The following is a 23,768-nucleotide window of genomic DNA, read 5'->3' on the forward strand; positions in this document are numbered from 1 at the left end:
GCCAACTGTTTGCAAGAGGAGACATAACTTATTTATTTATTTATTAGAAAAACACGAGGAGAACCCATTCGCCTCTCATTAGTCATTCTTATCATTTATTTATCAATAAGGTTGAATTTTCAACGACGTCGATTCGACGAGGACAATATTCACGACAAATACAGAAGGTGTCACACCGCGTACGTAATTCCATAATCGGTTACAAGCTTCGATGAGCAGCTGTTTCATAATGCGGGTAATGTGTTACCAGCTGCAGAAAAACTACTCGTGTCATTGAAATTATTCACTAATTAAGGTATAAAGAGCATTGAAATACATTGAAATCGGTCACCGCATTGTTATCCGACGTGTGTGTGTGGGTTTTGCATTGAGAAATTCAAATAATAATGGATAATGTTGAAAACAGTTGAAATTATTTTAGAAATTTTTAAAAAAATGTTGTCCAAGTTATTTGTCGATTGTTGTTCAACAAGTTCATCGTTCAGCATCAAATTTGTCAACGTCACGAATCCAGCTTCGATTTTTCATCATTTTTGGCAACTTCCAAGCACCGTAAGCTCCACTGTAATTCGCGACAGTTGTCATAGTAATTTCGAGTTCCTTTGAAATACGTGCTGAAAGGCTCGTTTCTATGGCGCCTGGTGATTTTCAGTTTTCTTCCATCTCTTCATGCTTCCAAAAAGAAGCGAATTTCAGGGCAGAGGGTCAGTCGAATAATCCCAATCTTGTTTGACCATATCAGCCAGCTTTTCAGCGATCATGAACGTTGGAATATTGGTGTGTCCGCTAGGAATTTCGGGCATTATTGAAGCGTCAGCGACTCTCAGACCTTCAATTCCAATCACCTGATGAAACAAATAATAGAACGTGAGCATAGCGAAGCGAGGATCATGAGCAAAACTTGAATAAATTAAGGGTGGGGAAAAAGGCACAATTTTAAGAATTTTTTTCGACGCTACAGGCAATAGCAAATCAATTTTATCGATTGTGACATCATATTACAATATATGAACAATGTTTCCGGAATTTTTAAAACCTGGAAATTAACTCGATGCTGGCAAATCTTCAGAGGCATTTCAGAAAAAAGTTGTCCATCGGTGAACAGTATAATGGAAATCCACTCGAGCGATCCTTTTGAAATTTGGCACGGTACTTTCTCACACAATTAACCAAGTATCTACGAGAGGATTTTGTTTTCGATTTTTTGCATTTTTTTTGACACTTGGAAGTGAAAACGCTCTGATTTTCGCCAAAAAATGAGCCTATTTTTTATTGTGAAATTAATAATTATGAAAAATTGGAGATAAGCTGTCGTAGATACCTGGCCAATTGTGTAAGGAAGTAACGTGACAAATTTCGAAAGGATAAGTCGAGTAGATTTCGATTTACACTGTTCACAGGTGGAAAACTTTTTTTCGCAGTGCCTCTGGCAGCATCGAGTCAATTATTGATATTCGAGTTTTAAAAACTCAGGAAATCTTGTTCACATATTGTATTATGATGTCACAATCAATAAAATAGATTTGTATTGTCTGTAGCGTCGAAAAAAATTGTCAAAATTTGTTTCACCGAATCGACGTTACCTCGCCCTTAATGGCAATAAGACTAACCTGTAACCTGGGATCGACAACGGCAGTGGTATCACTTCGAGCTCCCATTTTGCAAGTGCCCGAGTAATGGTAAATGGTCATGGGCACTCTTCGAATAGCGCATTCCCAATAATCGTCGGAATCGTATTCGAAGGTTTCGCAGCCACTGACCGGTGTAGCGTGCAATTCGGAGCCGAATCTTTGCATCGAATTTGTTTTGCCGAGTTTGAGTGCGAGCCTGACCCCCTTAATGAGTATTCTCACGTCCTCCGGATCGTTCATGTAATTGGGTATAATTTTAGGATGCTTGTGCACATTGGTACCGGAGAGAAGAATTTTCCCACGACTTTTGGGTCTGAGCAGCATGGGATAGACGGTCCAAGAGTTTTTCGAGGCAACATGCAAAAATGTTTTTTCCCAAAAGTCTTCAGCGAGGCCCAAATTGTCACGGAAGACGGAGACCGTCCCGACCGAATTGCTAACGAAGAGTAATTCCATGTTCGGATAATCCCCAGGATCGGATGGATCGTCGACGTTGACGAAAGCGATTCCCTCAGCACCACCCAGTGAGGTGAGGGGCCCTGTTCTGCGCCAAAGGAACTCCCCGAGGACAGGTCTCAGGGGATTCATCATTTCTGCGACCGAAAGGCCAGCAGGTCGATCGAGCAAAAACACGAGCCCCCCGTAGGCGATGTGATCCTGGAGGTTCTCGCCGACCGGAGAGTCCCTTAAGACTCTGATGCCAAAGCTTTCCAAGTGTTCCCTCGGTCCGATACCGGAAAGCATAAGTATTTGGGGCGAGCCGATGGCTCCGGCGCACAGGATCACTTCCTTCTTCGCCCAGACCCTGATAATCTTTTTCTTTTTGTAGAATTCGACCCCGAGAGCACGCTTCGATTCCTCATCGATGATGATCTTCCTCACGAGACTTCGCTTCGTTATCGAAAGATTCTTTCGTTTTTTGTTCGGGCGCAGGTAAGCTCTATTGCTGCTGAATCTCATACCTTTTTTCGTGGTGGACTGAATGAACGAGAACCCGGTTTGTCGTTCCCCGTTGTAGTCAACCTCGTCCCAGCCGAGCTCTTTCCCAGCTTTGACGAAGGCCTTCGCTATCGGACTCCGGAAGGGCACGTAATTTATGCTCACCGGTCCACCGACGTTGTGGTGCTTCGTGTCGTTCCGAAACTCGGCGATTCCCATGGCCTCGAGCTTCCGGAAGTACGGCAAAACTTCCTCCCAGGACCATCCGTCGTTTCCCAGCCGGGACCAACGATCGTAGTCCCTTTTGTTGCCCCGCACGGCCATCATGTAATTGAGAACGCTGCTGCCCCCGATGACACGACCCCGTGGCCACTTGCACCGATGAGCCTCCATCCCGAGACAGTACTCGTTCGACGGCTCGGTTTTGTACTGCCAATTGAGATCTTTGCTGAATTGCAAAAAATTCGCGAGCACCGGGACGTCCATGTAGGGCTTCTCGTCGCCACCGGCTTCGATGAGGAGAACCGAAACTCCCTTAATTTCGCTCAACCTCGATGCGATAGTCGCTCCAGCTGTTCCAGCGCCTACGACGACGAAGTCGTACCGAGAATCCGGAGGAACGTTTGCACTTTTTTCAGGTATTTCCACGACTCTCAATCCCGCGATGAGATTATCAACTCCTTTGGGTACAGAGCCCATGGCGCTTCTAAAAATGTCTCTCAACGCCGATCGATCGGGATTATCTCCCTGCGAATCCGATGAATTTACAATCGTAGTCAACACTCCAAAAAACAAAAATAAAGAGAATAGAATCAGTAAGATCCACGACAGTGCTTTCGAGTACCAACAATACGTTGAACTAACTGGCCTCATTGTAAATTATGTTCATCCGACTTATTCGACGATCGGACTGATTTTATCACGAGGCTCTGCTCCACTAGATCTTCACTTTTATACTCTTGTGTTCCACCGTTTTTTTGCGAAACCGTCGCTAGAGCTCAGCCGAATGAAGGAAGAAATTTGTCATGATAAGCGATAGCGCAGGCGCCGAAATTCGAGTTGTCGGAGTGCATGACGATTGTCGGTTTCTGATGCCCTCGCTCTCATTTTAATTCAGCAAGTTTTTGTCACGTTCTGTGTGAAGATCTTCGCATTTATTTTGTGTTGAATCGACAAGAATTGACGTTTTTCACTTTCGCATTCTCCTTATCCCCACGTATCGCGACAACGGCGAATTTTTCGGTCCTAATCTTCCACGGTGCACAGCGGAGTCACTTGTCCGCCAAGCCCCAGCCTTTGTTCATTCCTTTGGAAATAATCGTACGTGAGACTGCTCGGATCCTGGTCCCTTCGGGAATCCTCGTCGATAATTCATGTCCGCAACAGCCGCAGCTAAAGTTTCCCAATTTCATGGAACGCAGGGAAACAAAAAACTTCGAACTCCACTGAAAAAGGTTCCCTGGCCGAGTATTATCGAAGATAGGAATACTTCGGCGGGACACTCATTCGACAAGGGTCCGAGCCAAAAACTTTTTTCGCGTTTGCGTTCCAGTGTTGTTGCTGCTGAAATTACTAAAACAAGCATCAAAAATGTGTACAAAAAAATGCAGAGTTTTTTGATGAAATGAAAAAATCAATAATTAACATCTTCTCAATGCGTCGAGCTGCAGAGTTCGCGATCGAAAGAAAAAATATAAAAAAAATATGTCAACTTGTGCCATTGTGTGAAGTACTGTAATTAATTATTGAAGAAATACGTTTCGAAAGTTATCGAAAACAGCTGGAAAACACTATCGCTCCTGTAAAGACTCTCTGGAAGCAGCATTGCATCAAGCCAATTTATTCATTCAATATACAAAAGTCGATAAAGAATAAAAAATTCACTTTTGAAACTTCAAACCATTTTGTTTTTTCATTAAAGTCTATTGAACGCGTTTCATGATTTTCCAATAGTAACACGAAGTAAGTTACGTACGTCTATAGCCTCCTCGGTCTTAGTTCCATTCATATATTAAAATTTGTACTTTTAAGCTACAATGGTAGAGTACGGACTGGCAAAAGCGTTTTTTCTTTTTGTTTTGCGTGTAAATATTCTCTATATAATGTATAATAAATATTATAAATATAATTTGTATGTATAATATAATATAATTTATATATATTTATATCATAACAACGCGAGTATCGTCGAGTCGCTTTCCTCGAGACGGGCTCGCTTTAAATCATTCAAAATAGTCGCGTTAACGCGAATAGAACAATTGTTGGCAGTGCCGTCATTTGCCATCTCGCTGAACCTGCAAAATAAAACTTTTTATAATCCAAACGAGTTTGCTGCAGTGAAATAAGTGGCTAATAATCTTTTCAATTTTTTTTTTTCAATCGGGGATTATTGACAGATTTGCAAAATTTCATTCATGTGGCACTAAAGGTGCAGAAATTGAAAAATATGGAGACGAAATTATCGAGTTCAGGACTCGATTTGGTGTCAGATCGTCGTACCTCCGATTTCGCTGTACCCTATACAATCTCGACCATCCTCAGTCAGTTCGTAATCTTTCGTGCAGGAACAAATTCCTAAACAATAAAAACATGATGATACTTCAACTGTTTGGAGTCTCATTTTCGTCAAGTAAAAATATTCATGAAAAATGTCTTTTTAACTCACCCTTTATACAGTCTGCTCGCGTCACTTCTGTCGTACCGATATCCATGTCGTCTAATCCTTCTACGCAATCGCTGAAGTCGTTGCAACGCTTCCCAAGCATCCGAGTGTCTGCAGCGAGTGAAAATTGCATTCGTGAGCATAATTAGCGCTTTGGAATACGCTTAACGAAATCGATTCTCGTGAGGATTTTCGTGATGTCAACGACCGAAAATGAATTCGCATGGGTACAATAGACATTCTCGAAAATGCGATAAAATAGAAAATCTTATTAAATTGAATTGCTACCTCCAGTTTTCGATTTTTCAAAAAAATACGATAATTCAACGTGAACAAAAACGTCGTTTGGGCAAAAAATCGACGAAAAAAAAAAAAACAAGAACAAGTCACTCGAACAGTTGGTCTTTTCGTTGATTCAAATGTATTTCGTTTCAATGGTACGAAGGAAAACGTACACAAATCTTTACGGCAGACGGATCCCCGATGCTTAAAGTCCATATTGCATCTGCATTTTCCTTCCTCTCCGCACCGAGCGTTTTTCAAGAATGCTCGACACTGCAAGTCTTCCTCGCACGGATCTCCTATGGCATTAGCTCCCTTGAGACAGCGTTGCCCGTCCATGGAGCGCACGTAGGCGACCTTGCAATCGCAGCCAACGCGAGTGCATCGCGAGTGCATCGTTATGCACTCTTCATCAATATCGCATTTGTCTCTGAGGGCTAAAAAGAATGAAATACTTTTCGTTAGAAAACAGATTTACTTTCGTTCGTTTTCTTCTACAGCTGAAAATTATTTTTCCCATTATTCTTGTTTTCTCCCGCTCCATCGAACGGTCCCTTGTTCTTTAATTTTAAGTCTCAGACTCACAAGCACTCTTCAAGCAGCGAGATCCGTCCGAGTTTGGATGATGTTGCAAGGGACAAGAGCAGTAACCATCGACACAAAAACTGTCCGATCCGTGGACGTAACAGTTGTGCGAAGTTTGACAAACGTGGCCGATTCCTAAACAATAATATTCATTAAATCATTTAATTAGATCAATTACTTTTCAAAATAGAACATTTTCGTGTCTCATTGGACCAGTTAAATCAAAAGACAATACATTTATAGCACTGATAGCGTCTCGAATGAGAGTCATCGATTGAGAAAAAAATCCTTTGCTAAAGAAACGTATCGCGATAAGAAGCCCGGAAAAAATCTTCTCGCTCCGTTCGTATTCAAAGAAAGTAATTTTCCAACTCATAAAGTTTCTTCTTTTTTGAATATTTCAAAATTTCCGTAAATTTATTTTCTTTAGAACTCCTCAAAAATGATTTTAAGAATTTCCAGAAAAACGAAACAAAAAAGTTGCCTTTTTCTCTGCTATTTCATCGTCTCGATATTTCATTGAGCAAGTGGAAAGAAGAACGCGTGAAAGTAAAGTGAATTCCATTATTCGGCGTTTTTTTCTTCCCTAAGTGACTTTGATAAAGGAAGAGTGTACCACGACGGAAAGGATATCTCACCAACGGACTCGTAACACCTTTCAGCCTCGAAGTGGGAGCCTGGCGAACACCCACACGTGTTGTTCCGGCACTCCGCTTGGGCAGTGAAGGTCACACTGCACTGGACGTCCTCGGTGCATGGATCTCCGATGTTCGTTGCGACTGAAAGTGAGAAGAAGATTCAATTTGCGCCCGTTATTGCGTCATTTCGTTGTTCACCATTGTCATCATCAAACATGCAACGTTTTTTTTCGACATTGATCTTTGACCTTTTGCCCTTCGGCATTTGGTCCAGCATCTCTTGCGGTAACTCTCTCGACTCAAGAACAATCGAGAAAAATTGGTGGCGCGAGGCCATTTTTGTATCAGCGCACTTCGCAATCGAGCTTTCTCCTAAATACAATCATTTTTATTCAATGTTAGAGGAAAATCGAGGCGGAAAAGCCCTCGAACATTTGAGCTACGTAAATGGAAGGAAAGAAAATAGAAAAAAATGATTTAAGGAGTTTCGGTACAGGCGATACAATGTTGCCATGCTATTCCGTGCTAAAAAAATTCAAAAATTCAAAAAGTTCAGAATTTTATAAAATTTGGTGAACATATTCTTTAGTGCCAAATTTGACGATACAAATTTTTTAAGATTTTTCTTCTACACAGTTATCGAGTAATCGATCACTAAAGTTTACGTGTATAAGCATAGCGTTTCCATATATATAGGCATACATTCCGGGCATGAGAAATCTGCTTTAATGCGTAATTACTCGATAACTAAGTAGAATAAAATTTTGAAAAAATTTGAGTTTTCGCACTTGATGTTGAAGAACATTATCACCAAATTTGATCAATTTCTTAATATTTTGACTTCTGTACCGAAACTCCTTAACAAGAGAACGAAGTCCCTTCGGAGCCCTTCCTCAAAACATTGAAACATTTATCGCGGGATTTGAGATCCCCGTGAAAAGAAAACTCGACAAAGTTTATCTTTTGTCTCTCGACAGGCATTTTCACCGAAATTTCGGCACGAATAATAAAATAGACGTAACTACGAGTGCCTCTTTGGAATAATAACAACGAATTGCGCCATGGGAGAGATTTCTTTTGTGGCCGGTGCTGCGCGTCTCGAGTCTTCTCTTTTCTTTCGCATTCGCGCGTCCTTTTTTCCTTGGGACCGAGAATATTTGACGCGGCTCGACGAGCACATCCGAGAGCACCGCCTCGCTGACACGCTCCAGAGAAACTCGGGAGTTCCACCGCCTACAAATTCTACAGCGTGCACCAAAGTACAACTCTACAAGCGAATTATACTGGACGGAAGGCTCGTAGCGTGAGATAGATTCTCGATTTGGAATCATTCCCGCACACCTATATTTATCTATCGCTCATACACGTAGGTACGAGCTTGCTCGTGCGCGCGCGCGCGCGCTATAAATAGTTATCAAGCCCGTGCTTCCGGTTGAAACTCCTCCCTGAGAAATCCCGCTTTTCTCTGGACGGGGGGCGCGCTCGAGGATTCCAGGGATTACAATTTCTCGCTCGATTTCTCAAGACCTTCGATCTTTTGGCGCAACAACAATGCTCCTGTCGCTCAACTCCTTTTCAACACTCCAATCTACTCGCGGAGCGTCGTTCGAGCGATCCTCGGCACGAGGTTTATTTACAATTAAATTATCGAAGATTCTCCCTCGTTTTTTCCTTAAAATACTCATTTGTACGAGCATTTTAACCCGTAAACCCATCGGACGAATACGCTAGAAGAAAACAGCTGGATCGGAAGCTCACTTTTGAGACATCGCACGTGTGTGCGGTTCTTATCCACGAGATAGTCCTCCATGCACTCGCAGGTCTTCTGGTGTTTGCAGTAAGCGTTATCCATGCAGTCCTTGTCGTATGTGCAGGTCGCGAGAGTTTCTAGAGCGAAAATGAAAGAAGAACATTTGAAAAATAACGGTAAAAAGGACGGGGACGAAGACGAATTTAAACCGAATGAGGCACTCATTTCATTTACTGTACACTTTCAGCAATTATCACGAAACTTGACGAAGTTACATCGTTCGAGAAAATGGCTGATCAAAAGTGCCCAAATTTCATCGATCCGCACAAAACCGAACAATTTTTTCGACCCCCGTCAAAATACTTTTTCCAAAGGCTCAGAAAATGGCTCAATTCAGTCACTAAAAAATCCTTAGTCAATAAAAAGCTGATAAAAAGATTTGCCGATTAAAAGTAGTCAAAAAAATACTTTTCTCGTTGTGGAACTGTCAGAAAACTTGAGTTGATTAAACATTGATAAAACCGTCGGCAGTTCCGGAATTTTTAATCCCCGACGATCCGTTGAGCCAACAAAAATCCGTTGATCGTCAATTTAGAATTTCAGTGGGAAAGATGAGATAGAAACGATTGTTATTCGTGTGAGTGAATGTGACGGCAAAACGCGTCGAGGGCCTCGCGAGTCTCGAAGGCGGGGTACGTACGAGCGTAAGATTTTCGATCGGATCCGCAGCGCGGATCGTCGACAGCGTGAGTTCGGACGAGAGGGCAGCACCATGAGGCGAGGAGGAGGAGCTCGATGACAAATTGGCGAAGATCGATCCACGAAGGGCGACACTTGTACGGGCGGTAGTTCCTCATCGAATTTTCCCGACTGGCCGTATCGATTTCTAGTCATTTCTGGACCGCTCGCGCCGAGAAAATGTCACTTTTATAACGCGCCACTTCACTCCCGTTCGTCGTCAACGACACTTCCGAATTAGCGGAGCTTATTCTCCCGACTCGGAAGTCGCCCCATTCTCAATTTGCACGGGAGAACGAGATTAAAGTTCGCGATTGATTTGACCTTCGTCGATTGTTTCTCGTACCACGTAACGTCGATGGCTATTAATTGGACTAAAAAAAACTAACGCTCGGCTCAGCACGAGTGTTGTGCGCGCGACGACGCACCTTCGAGTGAGTAGCGCCGACGATTCTTCGTTACGCAACCCGAGATCGACGCACCGCCAGGGCTCGCACTCTATTGTGTTCCGCTTACCAACTATGCACACATTTTTATCTTGACAAACTGTGTGACCTCATTTTCACAGACTTTTTCACCGTATTTTCGACAGCGAAACTGATTAATCGTCAAAGTTATTATTTGGAGGGGGGGATTGGGGTAAAACGGGATACTCGACGAAATATTTTACTTTTCGCAGTACTTTCGGAAATTCTGTCTGATTTTTTTAATTATAAAAAGAAAAAAAAATAAGAAATTCGAAGACCAAGAAATTTACTAAATTTACGAGAAAAAAACGAACATTTTAAAATGAAAGATAAAACAAATGATAAAGCGTAGGGGGTTCCACGATATGTCAAATAACCAAATCGTGGAACGGTCGATATTTCGAAATTTTAAGTTGTAATATCAAATTGAAAAAAAATTCGAAACCGAATTATTCTTTGAATTCGTATTTACTAGGAAATATATATCTCAATAGTTTTATTTCGAATTTTGGGAAAAACAATATTTTAGTCCTGCTCGGACTATTTTCGATGTAAACGTGATTCGGACCTTGAAGTTTCTGCTTTATTTATTTTCAACAGCCAAAGCTCTAGTGGAATTGATCCGTTTTCGTATTATCATTCAAAGTTTGTGAACTCGAGATTTCAACTGTTCGAAATTTTGGTCATTCTAACATTCTGTCCCCACCCTTTCAATTGAAAAATGAATAAACAATTTTTTTATAATTTTTGAAGTAATCCGATTTGCCTCGATCTTCTCCCCCATCCGTTGAGACGAAAGTGCTTTTCGATAAAACGCAAATTTAAACTCGAAGCGTGCGTCGTAATTCCTCGTTCGGAGACAATTTAATGGCGTGGAAAATCGGGGGGACGAAAAACTCATTCGTTCGCGATCAGAAATCGTGTGACTGGTGCCGAATTTATAAAATTTCAACTCTTTTATCGTTCGATCAGGGACGAGTGATCACGGTTTCCGAATCGATTGACCGCGATTCCCGAGCCGGATCGCTCTGAAAACAAAAAGCAACTAACGCATCTGGGCGCACCGTAAAAAAAAGTTCAGTCGACTTTTTTCCCTCTACAGGCACCCTGCTCCACGTTTAACTTCGACTAAAACCGATGGAATATTAAGCTTTTTCGAGGCTGCCGCGATAAATCGATCGCGTTTGATCAAGCAGCTTGAAAGCTTCGTCGAGGAAGAGAACTAGAAATAGCCGCGAAATCAAGAGCTCTGGAGAAATCATATCTGCGGTTTTTCAAGTGTTTCGTACCGCGACTCGATTTTCTAACCTCACCGACCGCAGTCTGTCGTAAGATTCGACAGGAAATACACGCTGCATTAGTTTAAAGTAGTTTAGACGCAACTCCGTCACTAATCACGAATTAAATATCAACATTAAGAATCAAGAGAAACGAAAGTAACTTCGTTGGGGTGGCTGAGCCGAAGCTCGAGCGTCTAGTAGGGAAAAACCGTTGAAGTCAAAAGTGTCAAAAACGTCAAGTCCGCAAAGAATGAGGTTAGTTTACTGATCCAAAAATGTGAGTGGCGGAATATCGAAAAGAATTTCGTCCGAAAAAACTGATCGGAAAACGACGAATTTCCGAAAAAGCGACGACAAGCGATTCGCTAATACGCGCGATTGACTAAATTTCTTACGAATTTGTCGTTACATCGAACAACAATGACGGAACGACGCTGCGGGAACAAAGGAAATTCGCCGAAAACTGGGAGGAAATAAGCTAAACACACGCCACGATTAAAAACGCGTTTATTCCGTCGGCTAAATAATTAGCGTGGAAACCACGGACACGGGGACGACGGCGAATGCGAGGTAGAGCGGATCCTCGTTGTCGAGGTGCGCGGCAACGACTGTGGGCACCGGAGAAGACGAAAGCGAAGGAGACGATCGTGAGACCGAAACGATTCTAGAGTAGTAGTAACAACTATAACGTAGTGGTAACTATCTATCTGTATATATACGATATGCATATGGGCCATTTCATGCCAACGCAATCAATATTTGTCTATCATCCGTTCAGATTCCACGGCTAATATTATCCAGTGAATTCTGCCATTTTAATTGTTTAGCAACTGTTTCGAAATTCGAAAACGTTGTGAGCACTTCGAAATAAAAAACTACACTGAAGACTTCTTTTTCTTTTTTTTTGATAAACAAATCTCTCGAACGGATCGCAAAATCACTGAATTTCGTAACGTTTTTTTTTCAAACTCGCGTCCCCAATTGACTCAAGTATTGACGTTTTTTTATCTCTTCCCGAGTCGATCTCGTGACTAAAGCATTTTTATCAATTTGTGATGCGAATTTACTTGCTTTTTCAGTAATCGCTATTGTTCTCAAAACTGAAAAAAAACGTTTCAACTATTTTGCGAAATCACGTCCATTCGATGTCCAACTTACGGTTGGATTTTCAAAACACTAATTTCGTCGGTTAAACAATGAAATTCGGCTAGTGTCGATTCGGTTCTCACTTCGGTGAATGTAGGTTGAAAAAATTTTCATTTTACTTTTACCCGAAAAAAATCAAGCGAATCGTGAAAACTTGTGTGCAAAGTGTCGAGTTTATAATCGAGGGAATTGGAAGAGTTTGTAAACTCGGTTGAGGAGAGCGCGGGTCGATTAGGCATGGAGGGGCCCGTGTCTGTAGGAAAGTAAAGGGTTAGCCATAGCGTGCGAGGAACAAAAGAGACGTGAATCGGAGGATTCGAAAGGAGGATTAATAAGAATTACGCCTTTTCGTGAGTGAGTTACCGTGCTACATCTACGAAGAGTGGAAAAAAAGCGTGGTAAGCCGGGACGTCCCCGGAAGAAGAGTGCAATGAGCAATGGGGCTCTTTCGTGTTGGCTCGAGCCGCGGCCTCGTAAAGGGAAGAAACGAGAAGCAGAACGAAACTTACTCTCGTGTGTATACATCGTAGAGCGTTTAGGAGGAGGGGAACGAGAAGCGATGTTGAACCTGTTCGAAGGACGCACCCGACGCACCTCACGAAAATCGTTAGGGCCTCCTCCTCCCCCCCCCCACCCCGCCGCCCCGCCGAACCGCGACGCCCTCTCCCTGCGTCCTCAACGTTGTTTCTTTTTTCTTTTCGGACTCTCACTCTCACGGCTCGCTTCGTGTGTACCACACGATACTCTCGTACACCAAAGTCAAACTATAATAGCCCGGCATCTTAACTGCCGAACAATCCTTTCGGGAATTTATCCTCGGAAGGGTTACAAGTATATTGTGTTGGTCGATAAGATTGTATAATCAAAGGCTTTTAACGAGCGTCGTCTCTGCGCTCGGGCACGAAATTTTATTGGCTTCTTGAGGCATTATCGTCACGCTTCGGAAACTGAACTTTGGGAGGTTATTTTTGTTACTTCGTTCCGTGTTTTCGTGTAGATCAGAGGGCATCGCAATTTCGTCATCTCTCGTACCGTGTGTTGTTTGTGTTTTGAAGCGTGCTCCCCAGAACTTGAGATCGCGCGGTGCGCGATTGTCGGACAACGAAGAATCCTTCGCTCGTTTCGAAAATAACGATTTTTCACGAGTTGCCAATCGGAAAGTATTTCTTTCAACGCCGCGAAAAATCCTCGGTGCACTTTTATTTCTCACAATAGTGTTTGGCAGTCGTTGGGACTTTGATTTTACGAACATTTTAGAGCATTTTCACGTAGAATCTGTCACGAAATTCCGTTTCGAACTTTTAGTGCACTCACAATTTTATCCACGAGATAATTCAGACCCAAAGATCATGTGACAGAAATAATCCAACATCGATAAAGCACGATCGATTCCCAATAAAATCAACGAAATTTTTCAGAAACTCAATCCCCGCCGTTTACGAATTCCTCCAAAAGTCGAAATCCCTCGCGCGATAATAAAAACGTCCACTCGAGCAACGAACGCTCGTATAAAATCGGGTAGCGAAGTACGAAAATCAGTAAACAAACGAGAAGTTATTGGACAAGCCGGAAGCGAGTGAGGGCTACTTACGTCTAAGAAACGGGCCCTCCGCATCCTCGTAATTGGAAAATGCTTGTCCTCGAATGTCCTCGAGTAAGAAACCAACGAAGAGCAGCGTGCGGAGGAACGAAGCTGCGAAATGTTTCGGTGAGCAGCGAGCCGCGTCTTCGTGCAGCGGAGTTTGCCCGGTGAGTAGCGACATCTCCGCGCTAACCGAGAGTCTGTATCAAGTACACTGTTGCACTATAGTGACGAAAAGTTTTGCTCTGCTCCGAGAACCCCCTCTGCGTGCTAAGTCTCTCGGAAGTTTGAAGATTTCGCGCTGCTTCTCTCTTTCTCTTCCAGCCTCTTTCTCCCCTTTTTTATCTCCTTTCTTCGCTCGCGCTCTCTCTCCCTTTCGAGAGTTTGAGAGTCCGGTACAAAAGGGATAACCGGCCAGTCCACCCGCGCATCACCAGCGGACCGAAAAGAGAGCGGCAGCGACCGGAGCTCTCAGATTCGCCGTTGTCGCGGCTCTTCTCTCGTTCTCTTCTTTCCCACTTTTTTTTCAATCCTTTTTTCTTGTTATGATTATTTTTATTATTCTCGCTCTTTATACAAGTTTCGCAACCTTCGCTCCGTCTTTTTCAGAGAGAATCACGACACCGCGCCGCCGGATTCGATGACGATCTTCTTTGCTAATTGGTCTCTTGAAAACAGCTGAAAAATTACGAAATTCGGACTTTTTCACGGGGACTCGCCGACCCTCTCAGGCTTGAGGAAAAAAGTGAGTAATTTCGGGCCAATTTTTACTTTATCGATCCATCGTAATCGTTGGGCATTTATTTTTTCAGGGATTTCAACATTCTTTCATTTCGTCACCAAGGAAAAATCGTTTTCCGATGATTTTCTAACGATTTTCAAATAGACGAGTTCAAAGTCTTACGAAACTGGACTTTGGGAAGTTTTTATAACAAAAAGGACTATATTTTCGTTCCTCGGGGAGACACGAATCGAAAGTCTGCCACGTGAATCAGGGAACGAGCAAAAGTTACGAGTTCCAAAATCAAAGAGAAGTTAAATCGAGAACAATTTTCTTTACACAGAAAAAATGGTAGGAAAAAACTAGAAAGGGATCCCCCAAAATAATAAAAGTGAGTGTGAGTCACTCAGAGCAGGTTTCGATCCAAAAAATGGAGCTAATCGTTCAATTCACAAAAGCAAAGAATTAGCTTCGATTCATCACGCGCGTCGAGCAATAAAGTCGACTCGAAAGTGGACCGAGGATTCGACGATTTCTACAAACGTGAAAGAAACTTGTAAAAAGATGATTTTCTACAAATTTTTCTCTTAAATTTTCCAAGCTTTTTCTTACCTGACGAAATCAGCATGAATTTGAATGATTCCCACAGTCCAATTGTCCTCAATTTCCCTGAATTGGCAGTAAAAAAAGTTGCCAAGATCAGTCGACTCACTGCACTTTCTCCCATAAATCTTAATCTCAATTGTTCTCAACGGTTCACTAAATTACATCATTTTTTCTAGAGACTCGAGCTCATAAACGGTTCGGAGTGCGAGGTAGACCGGAGGAGGCGCGTACGACGAGCGTTTTCCTTGGAGTAGGAAATCGGAGCGTCGCGCAACCTGTCGTCGAAAGGGGGAAGAGGCGCGAGGCGAAGGCAACTTTCATTCTTTTTATCATAAAAGCGACGCACTTTATCTAATCTCAGTAAGCCCGTAGAATTTGTGGAGCACCGGGGTACCAGTTTCGATGAACTCATCGGGGGCCCGAAACTCGCGCACGTAAGGATAAGACGCGCGTTCGCAGAGCCGGAAGCAAAAACTGTAAAAAACGAGCGATCTCGAAGAGACGGTGAAAAAAGTTGCGCAACCGTTTCGTATTTCATCGCTTTAATGGGTTCTCGATAAATTTTACACGAGATTGAACTTGGTTCAACGAACAATTCCTGAATTCATAATATTCTTAGTGGAGAAATAGAGTCTTATTGCTCTGATACATGCGAACGTAGACTAACATAATTATCATAACACGTACGTATACTTTCAAACATAGTAAAAAATAACAACAGAACTTGTAATAATCGTTACGACGAAATATAAAAACGCATGATTCGTTTTGCATTTGGCTCGATGACATTGAAAAATGTAAATTTACTTTTCGAACGTTCCCGGATTGGGTCCGGAGCTCGGGCCATTTTTGGGGCTCCATTGATCCGTATTTACACATTAATTTTCTTTCTGTTTTTCCAACAGCTCGACATCGGACAGAAAACCAAATGACAAAACGAAATTCATAGACGAGATTCTCCTTCTTCATCTTCGTATACTTTTCTCTCTTTCACTCACTCAATAACCCGACGAACATTCGCCTCTGAAACATTCACACTCTCAAGCACACGCGTATTAAAGCACCGATGGTTCGACCAATGAAATCTCATGGGCTCACGATCTGGAGAAGAAAAGAAGCACCGACAGCACGCTCAGGAGTCCAGGGACGAGCGACGCGGCACCTGGAATCAAAATTAAAGTTGTGCCTAATTAGATTCTTCGAGTTTCGTAACTCGCCACACAAAATTGAGCCTCGCTCACAAATTCCAGACTCGTGATTGAACCTTTTCATTTCAAGGGCCGATATAATGGAGTTTCAAAGTGACGATCAGCTACAAACAGCTATTTGGAATAATTCAATTTCGAAAGTTCATCGTCAAGTTGTATCGAAGGCCTGACCTTCCCAATTTTAGATTTAAATAATTCAAAATTAATGATTTTTAAGTTTCGTGGATTGTTTCAGAACTGTGAGCACTGAGCATGGCTTCCAAAAATGAAGATCAGCAGGGAGTCACTTCCCTATGCAAAAGTCGGACGAAAGCGCGAAGGAAAAAGGTTTGAAAAGATTGTGCGAACGCTCCCGAGGCTTGTGATCGGTCCTCGGAATTGTCGGAGCCAATCGAAGCTCGTGGAACTTGTAATCAATTACAAGTTCCACTCTGAAGTGGGAGTCGCCGAAAAGAATGAAGAAATTCACCAAACGATGAAAGGAAAGTGAACAAATTGAGGAAAAATCGTACCAGCGGTGCATCTGGTTCCATCCCTAACGAAATTTGCGTTACAAATGCAAACGTTGTCAGCGCACTTTTGAGTTCGCGGCTCGCCCTGGTCCTCGTCCTGACCACACTCGTAGTCCTCTGAGCACTTACCGTCGAGGCCTGAATGAGAGAAAATGAACGTTGTAAAAAAATCAAATTTTCGCTCGGTCAACGAGAAATAGTACCATTGAAGCTCGTTTTGTTTACTTGGAGTGGAAGTGCACTGGACGAGCGTCGTATTGTAGTGATAACTTTTCTCGCACTCGCATTTCTTGTCGATGCAATCAGAATTGACAAATTTATTCGAACATTGAGGTTTCTCGATGCAAGCGGCGAACATCGCTTCCGCCAGGAGAAGACACTTATCCCCGATCGTATTGCTCGTTGAATTTTCCCGACAAGTGCACCGTGACGTTGTTTTGCTACAGATCGCGCCTTCGACGTGAGAACATTCCTGATCGCTTGAGCAACCATCCCCAATTACTGTAAAAAGTTTTGCAGTTATGAATCGGTTTCTTATGAATTTCAATTTTCCTCGGTTGCTCGCATTCCCATCAGTGTGACGTTCCATTTTTTTTTTACTAGACAAAACATTGAATTTTTTTTTCACTTTAATAGAATAAAATAATTGATTTGAATGAAAATTTTCGTATCTGCAAGTTCAATCACGTGTGCCAGCTTTTCTTGAATTTTTCCAAACAATTTTCTATCGAATTCGTTCATCTTTTTCAGGCTCAGAGGAGTTGTAGTTTTAAGCACTTTATAAAATCGAAAATACGTCAAGTTATGAACGAAATGAGGAATTTTACGAACCCAAAGTCTTCCAGCAAGTGTTGTTTCCTGTGAAATGATAACCAACGCTGCAAACGCACTGTTTGTCAGTGCACGATGTATTTCCCATGGTTTTTTGACACTGTTGATCCTCCTGACAGTCGGAGCCTAGTGCAGTAGCGACTGTGGAGCATCGAAGAAAAAAAAGGTTAGTCTTAATAATATTCGTTTAAATCATTCCAAAGAGTATTTTCAATTCAAATCTTTTTTATTTTTTCAGTTTTTCGAATTCTTGTCACGAGCTCTCGTCAATTGTTTTGACAACTTTTTCAAAAATTCTCGAATCCCCGAATCCCGAAAATGAATTTACGACAATCTGAGGAAAAAATGGGAAATTCTTTACCAGGAAGACACTCGCGGATTTGGCTGGCCATGACGTATCCCTCGATGCAGCCGCATTGTTTTCTGGTCGTGTTGCAATACTCGTAGGGAAGATTGCAATCTTTTGCAATCGAGCACGATTGTACGTCGGCCGCCGAGTTCCGACCTTTCCATTCCCGAAGCGTAAATAAAAATCAAATATTAAAATGACGCTCGTTTATCAACTTTCTAAGGCCGTTCGCGCGAGCTTTTTTCTACGAGAATTCGAGTGTCGCTCTCCTAACAAGAAGGCTTCTAATTTCCATTCCCTCTTTTTTTTTCAAATTTCAGTCGTCACTTTCGAATTCTTCCGAATTTCGAAATTTCTTATTTTCGTCTTTTTTTTGTGTGTCAATAAAAGCTGTGCATTGAATTGAGATTTCAGTGGGGAAAAAAAATTCCACAAATGTTTACAGCGTGCGCCATTTCGGCCTTTTTTTTGCACTCGACTTCCAACTATTCGAGACTAAATAGACAAATTTTCTGAGATTTCTGAAAGTCTTTTCCGTCTCGCCTATTTCGGGGGCATAAATCACCTGCCGACTTAGGGGCCGAGTCCCGATGCGTGCAGTTCTTGGGCACGCTGTTGTAGTCCAAACAGACGCAGAAGCCGGAGTGGCAGCGCGCTTCGGGGGGCAATCTGGCGTCCCTGCACACAGCGTCCGTGCTGCAAGGCACAGCCGGGGCATCTGGAAAGAAAAAACAGAAAAGTGCGCTGTGAAATCGAGAATGTTGATCGGACTTTAGACACGCTAAAAACTCGTTGAACGACGACTCGAGGCGCAAACAAACGCGCGTCGAGTGACCGACCGTGCTCGGTGCGCGCGCATCGCTTATCGTTGTTTCTCACGAAAAATAATAACGAACAACTGCGAACGCAGCGACACCGGAATGTGCCCGGCACAAAGGTGTCGGTTCGCTTCGCCCGATTCGATTTTTCCGATTGCTCGGCGACGAGGCACGTTCGTTATTATTTCCAACGTCGCGGAGGCTTCTACGAATATTTTTCTACGAGTAAACAATCGGTCGGTCGCTGCTCCTCGCTCGTTCGACACCGAAAAAGCACGTAAGTCTGTCGCGAAACTGCTATCGTCGCACCTCCGGCTCGCATTCGTGTCAACACTTCGAATCCCATGACGAATTCATAGTTTTGTTTATACATGGAAAACGCGCTTGCCGCTAATCGTTCTCAACGCTTCTAATGAGATTCTGCTCATCGGCAGCACCCTGATAACATATTTTTACGGTTTGTGCACACTTCCCGACTTCGTTAACGCGGAACAAGCTCTGCTGCGCGATTACGTTGCTTCAGTGGAATCTCCGATGCTCTGACAGGAATGGTATGAAGTGTCGGAAAATGGAAGATATTTTCTTGTCGAATAAATATTTATGTGTCGCTCATTCCCTCGCTATTTTTTATTTTTATTTTATTTTTATATTATTTTTTTTTATCTTACACGTGAGAGAAGGAAAACTATTGCTGTCTGACAAACAATTTGGAAACCCCCTCAAAATGGGGGGTTCGACGAGCTTCGAAAACCAAGTTTTTCTCACTTCTTGGTCTCTGGATGGAAACGGCCAGCTTCGAACTGCATGCGAAATGCTTTCGAGCGGAGATAATTAAGCGGCAATATTTAGCGTGAAATTCACTGTGAAATTTACCGGATCTACCGGGGGACAAGGGGACGAAAAAAATTCATTCCTGTAACGCACTGTACATTTTAAAATATTTTACAGAATTTTCAGTTTTGTAATAGTTCATATTGTAGACAGTTAAATTCACGGTGCGTGAAGTAAAATTTACAAAACGCGTTTAGTCAATTTTACGGTGCGTCACCGTAAAATGTTTTCGCCCCGACCCAGGTGTCGATCACTCGCTTCCGAATTCCGTAGCACACCAAATCGGTGGCTTACACACTTCCACGAAGGGCTGAGCACATATAAAAACAATGAGGAAACAGGCCGAGCGACAACACAGCCCTGCCGTGTCCCTATCATCGCCGCATTCTGGCACAAACTTTCGTACGGAAATTTTGACAGAGCAGCGCAGTTAAGGAGGGTCGATCACGAAATCAAAATAATCAGAATTTGATGAAATTTCGTGATAACATTCTTTTGCATCAAGTATACAAATACAATTTTTTCAAATTTTTTTACCAAATGGTTATCGAATAATTGAGCGTTAAATCGAAGATCTTCTGCACGAGATGTATAACTCTATATATGTAAACTCTATGCTTAAACACGTACACTTTAGTGTTCAATTACTGGAGAGCTATGTGGTAGAAAAATCTAAAAAATGTATATTTTTTAATATTTATTTAAACAATACATTTATCAAATTTTATTAAATTCTTATCATTTTGAAATTTTTGATGTATTTAACATGGTTTAGCGTGGCAAAATTGTATCGTCGCGATCCACCCTCCTTAAATTCACCGGGAGGCTCGTGTAATATTGCGGAATAAATATTGAAATAGTGGTCAAAAGTACGGGAGCTTTGTCCGCACATTTCTTTGAGACAAACTTTTATTAGACGTGTTCCAGTAAAAGTTCCTACTTTCAACAACGAATATTATGAATATTATTTAATGTACAGGAAAATTCAATTTTTTCCCCATCATAATGTCACGAGCTGCAGTCGTCACCGCCCTTCGTTACCGGACGCGGTAATTTTTCATATTTAATTCTCCCAACTTGTCAACTCCTTCCTCAACTTTTTGGACTCTCGAAAACGAGCCTCGGAGGGATTGGATCGAAAACGTTATGTGTGTTTCCGTTTCAATAAAGTTCGCAGGATTGTTCGTACTCGGGATCGGCATTCTCGGCACGATAACGCTTACGTAATGACTAGAAAATCTCGATCTTGGTTTAAGCGATGTGGAACGAGAATAAAATAATAAAAACGAAGGCAGGAATACAGCTCGTTAGGTTGAACGTGGAGCGGGGGAAGGTCGGTCACGCTCGCAACGCACTCTCGTTACGGTACGCTGGTGAATAACATTTCTGTAAAAGCGTGTTCGCCCCGCGACAGATTCTCCGCCGCATGTGTTACATTATCGGGACCGTAGATTCTCGAGTGTCACTCGGAACGAGTAACAAAGCCTGCGGCCACGGTTTGTTCCACCGTCCCCATGGACACCGGAGACTTTAACGCTTTGTGGCTCTTTCCCGAGCAACAAACTCGCGACGGAACTATCGTTTCCCCGGGCTCCCTTCTTTTCTCTCATTTTCCAGTTTCGCGGCTATCGCTGCCGTATCAACTGAGGCCGAACGGAACTGCGGCGAAAACTGGCACAACAAACTTCGAAGTCGAGGCTCGCTGAACGAGAACGAAAGTCGAAACGGTGCCTCGCTATCTTTGCGTTTACGGGCATCAAAACTTTGAGGAAATCGCTCCTGCCCCGACGCTAAGGAAAAGGGATCGTTTACTGAGTTTCGGGAAATCGAAATGCCAGAAAATTTTCAACTTTCTGGACTCTAAAAACGGGAGAATTCGTACTGAGAAAACGCCTTCGGGGCAATCGCTTTAACTAGTTTTTTCGAATCTCCATTAAATTGAAGTAAATTTTCAAAAATGAGGAAACTTCTGCGAAAAGAAGCTTTGGATACAAGCATCACGGAGCTCTCACGAAAAAACCAGTTTCACCCATCCACTCGATTTTCACTCGACAAGAATTTTTATCAATTTTATATTTCATTACGATTTAATAAACGCGACGGAAGCACTCGATTGTAAATAAAGTGCTATCGATTCGATTCGACTGGAAACAAGATTAATTGATATTTCGATCGTAAAATTCGCTCGGAATGAGACTCCCCGTGGTTTCGAGAACATCGAAAACAATGGCAGGATCGAGAGCAAGGTAACTCGAGTTGATAAATCCGCATGGAAATAGAGGCCGAGCGTTGCGAGAGGGGTCGTTATCCCGGTTGTAAATCGATGTTTGTATACATCGAGCACGTTCGCGCTCGAGGGTCGGGAGTCTTCGAAACCGCAGACGAAGTACAATGTAAATATTTATCTTTTTCGATTCGCTCGTTTTTCCTTTCGAGGCAGAGGGACGAGAGAGATTGCGAGGTGTTTTAGGGCGTTTTGCGATCGTCGAGCGCACACGATTTTTCCAACGAGTCGATTCTCACCGGCGGAAAAATCGCGGGGATGCGAACGTGACGGTCAGAGACTCGGGACGCTCGCGAATCGTCGCGGCTGAACCGGCGTCGACGCTGGGGCGAAATTCGAGTCGGAGCTTCTCCCGGAACTTGGAAAAAAAAGAGGAGCCTCGGGGTCGCTTCGACTCGTGTTTCAGGCTGGCGAAAATCGGGGAGGGAATTTCGCTCGAAGATTTGAAACGGTGGAGAAAAAGGGAGGAAGAGGGCGGCGTTTGAACGAAACGTTGGAATCGAATAAGCGGAGTAATTACCGATTTGTTGCGGGCTGACGACGTCGATCGCGAGCGCGAAAACGCAGGCGAGAAAAGCGACGGCCATCAGTCGATTTTCCATCCTCAATTTCCAACGAAATTCCCAGTTCCGGGGCGGAGAGACGCGCACTCGAAAACAAGTGGACACTCGGGGCTCTCGGATTCGTCGATGAAAGTTCGAAGCGGGACCGATGAGACGAAACAAGCGAGGCGGTCCGCGGGGAAATTGACTCGCGATCTGGCTTCGACGGTGCGCGACTGACGCTGCGAAACGTTTCAGCAAACCCTCTCGGCGCGAGAGTTCGCTCTTCCCTCTCCCCCGCCGCGCGCTCACGCGCTCCTTCCTCCCAATTCGTGTCTCTCTTCGTCTTTGTTTTTCGCGGCTCTATATGCACGAACGACTTAGCTCGCCGGTGAAATCTCGCGACAATGTTCATTCGTTATAAAGCTTGGCTCCCCCCCCTCGAACTATTCGCGATCGCGGATAGCGTTTCTCGATCCGCGTCGTCGGCTCTCGAGTAACGGGTCCATCGGCGCTTTTATAACGCCACAAAAACGTCTTCGTCCGTCCGAACGGTCCAGGACGCGACTCCGCGAACCCTCGCTTCCCGGGACCGCGGGCCAAGCACCGAAAACTCTAATTTCGACGACGACGAATCGCCGGGGGCCTGGAACGCTTCGAGCGGACGAAACGACCCGAGCATCCGAAAAATACAAAATGAAATTTGCGCCGAATTTTCCCCGAATAAAGTGCAACGCTTTCTGAGAGACTTTCCAAGGGCTTTTTCGAACGAAAATTCACGTCGAATTTTTAAGGTATAACTGGATGGATAGCTCGGCCAAAAATTATATCTGATTGGAATTTCCGTACTTCGTGATGCAATAAAAATATGAAAAAATTCAACAACATTTTGAAAGCTAATAATAATATTGCCCAAAAGTTAATAACAAATTTTTCAAACAATTAATTATTCAATAATTTTGCGGTGACCTATTGTTTTTTTTTTTACGAATCAAATGTATGCGTGTATTTTTCCGAATGCTCATAAATTTTTTCCGAATTTTCGTAGATCTTTTAAATTTCTTGAAAAAATATTGAAAAAAATTATTAAAAATTTGAATTTTGGATATGTTTTAGAAGACACATTTACCATCAGTTTTGAAAAGTCTCAAGGTTACTGGATCAAATATGTACAAATAGAGCCGCTTAAAAAATTTAAAAAAGGCCATTTCAAAAATCCACGAAAATTCTGAAAAAAATCATGAGCATTCGGAAAAATGCGCGCACATTCGATTCGTAATAAAAAAACAAGAGTTTACTGTAAAAATGTAAAAAAATTATTTATTTAAACAATTTATCAATAACTTTTGGGCAATATTATTATTGA

At 42.9% G+C, this 23,768-nt stretch overlaps 3 protein-coding genes and 2 long non-coding RNA genes across 10 annotated transcripts; 2 read left to right on the forward strand and 3 right to left on the reverse strand.

The window, feature by feature from the left end:
* Positions 1–72: 72 nt before the first annotated feature.
* LOC122408375 (glucose dehydrogenase [FAD, quinone]-like) lies at positions 73–4,263 on the reverse strand. The gene is made up of 2 exons (XM_043415113.1): positions 1,611–4,263; positions 73–845 (listed from the first exon to the last, which is right to left on the reverse strand). The coding sequence occupies exons 1-2, from the start codon at positions 3,441–3,443 to the stop codon at positions 693–695; spliced, it is 1,986 nt and encodes a 661-aa protein (XP_043271048.1). The 5' UTR covers positions 3,444–4,263; the 3' UTR covers positions 73–692.
* A 131-nt stretch (positions 4,264–4,394) lies between these two features.
* On the reverse strand, positions 4,395–13,896 carry LOC122408377 (prion-like-(Q/N-rich) domain-bearing protein 25). Of its 6 annotated transcripts, XM_043415122.1 has the most exons (10): positions 11,368–11,581; positions 9,742–9,822; positions 9,188–9,609; positions 8,496–8,624; positions 6,738–6,878; positions 6,100–6,234; positions 5,688–5,951; positions 5,236–5,343; positions 5,070–5,144; positions 4,395–4,864 (listed from the first exon to the last, which is right to left on the reverse strand). In XM_043415122.1, the coding sequence occupies exons 3-10, from the start codon at positions 9,342–9,344 to the stop codon at positions 4,797–4,799; spliced, it is 1,077 nt and encodes a 358-aa protein (XP_043271057.1). In that variant the 5' UTR covers positions 9,345–9,609; positions 9,742–9,822; positions 11,368–11,581; the 3' UTR covers positions 4,395–4,796. The 6 variants fall into 6 exon arrangements, with proteins under 6 accessions (XP_043271057.1, XP_043271055.1, XP_043271054.1 ...); XM_043415120.1 differs by lacking the exon at positions 9,742–9,822 and having other exon boundaries at positions 9,188–9,599; XM_043415119.1 differs by lacking the exon at positions 9,742–9,822.
* LOC122408383 (uncharacterized) lies at positions 12,824–15,800 on the forward strand. The gene is made up of 3 exons (XR_006260479.1): positions 12,824–13,867; positions 14,310–14,445; positions 14,513–15,800. It is a non-coding gene; the product is annotated as an uncharacterized lncRNA (long non-coding RNA).
* On the reverse strand, positions 15,553–22,665 carry LOC122408378 (tenascin-like). The gene is made up of 7 exons (XM_043415123.1): positions 22,381–22,665; positions 18,493–18,645; positions 17,940–18,083; positions 17,579–17,719; positions 16,973–17,248; positions 16,748–16,885; positions 15,553–16,189 (listed from the first exon to the last, which is right to left on the reverse strand). The coding sequence occupies exons 1-7, from the start codon at positions 22,460–22,462 to the stop codon at positions 16,122–16,124; spliced, it is 1,002 nt and encodes a 333-aa protein (XP_043271058.1). The 5' UTR covers positions 22,463–22,665; the 3' UTR covers positions 15,553–16,121.
* LOC122408381 (uncharacterized) lies at positions 17,611–18,127 on the forward strand. Its single transcript, XR_006260475.1, has 2 exons — positions 17,611–17,744; positions 17,817–18,127. It is a non-coding gene; the product is annotated as an uncharacterized lncRNA (long non-coding RNA).
* Positions 22,666–23,768: the final 1,103 nt, after the last annotated feature.

This window comes from Venturia canescens, chromosome 3 (assembly GCF_019457755.1).
Source record: "Venturia canescens isolate UGA chromosome 3, ASM1945775v1, whole genome shotgun sequence".
In the NCBI taxonomy this organism is placed as follows: Eukaryota; Metazoa; Arthropoda; class Insecta; order Hymenoptera; family Ichneumonidae; genus Venturia; species Venturia canescens.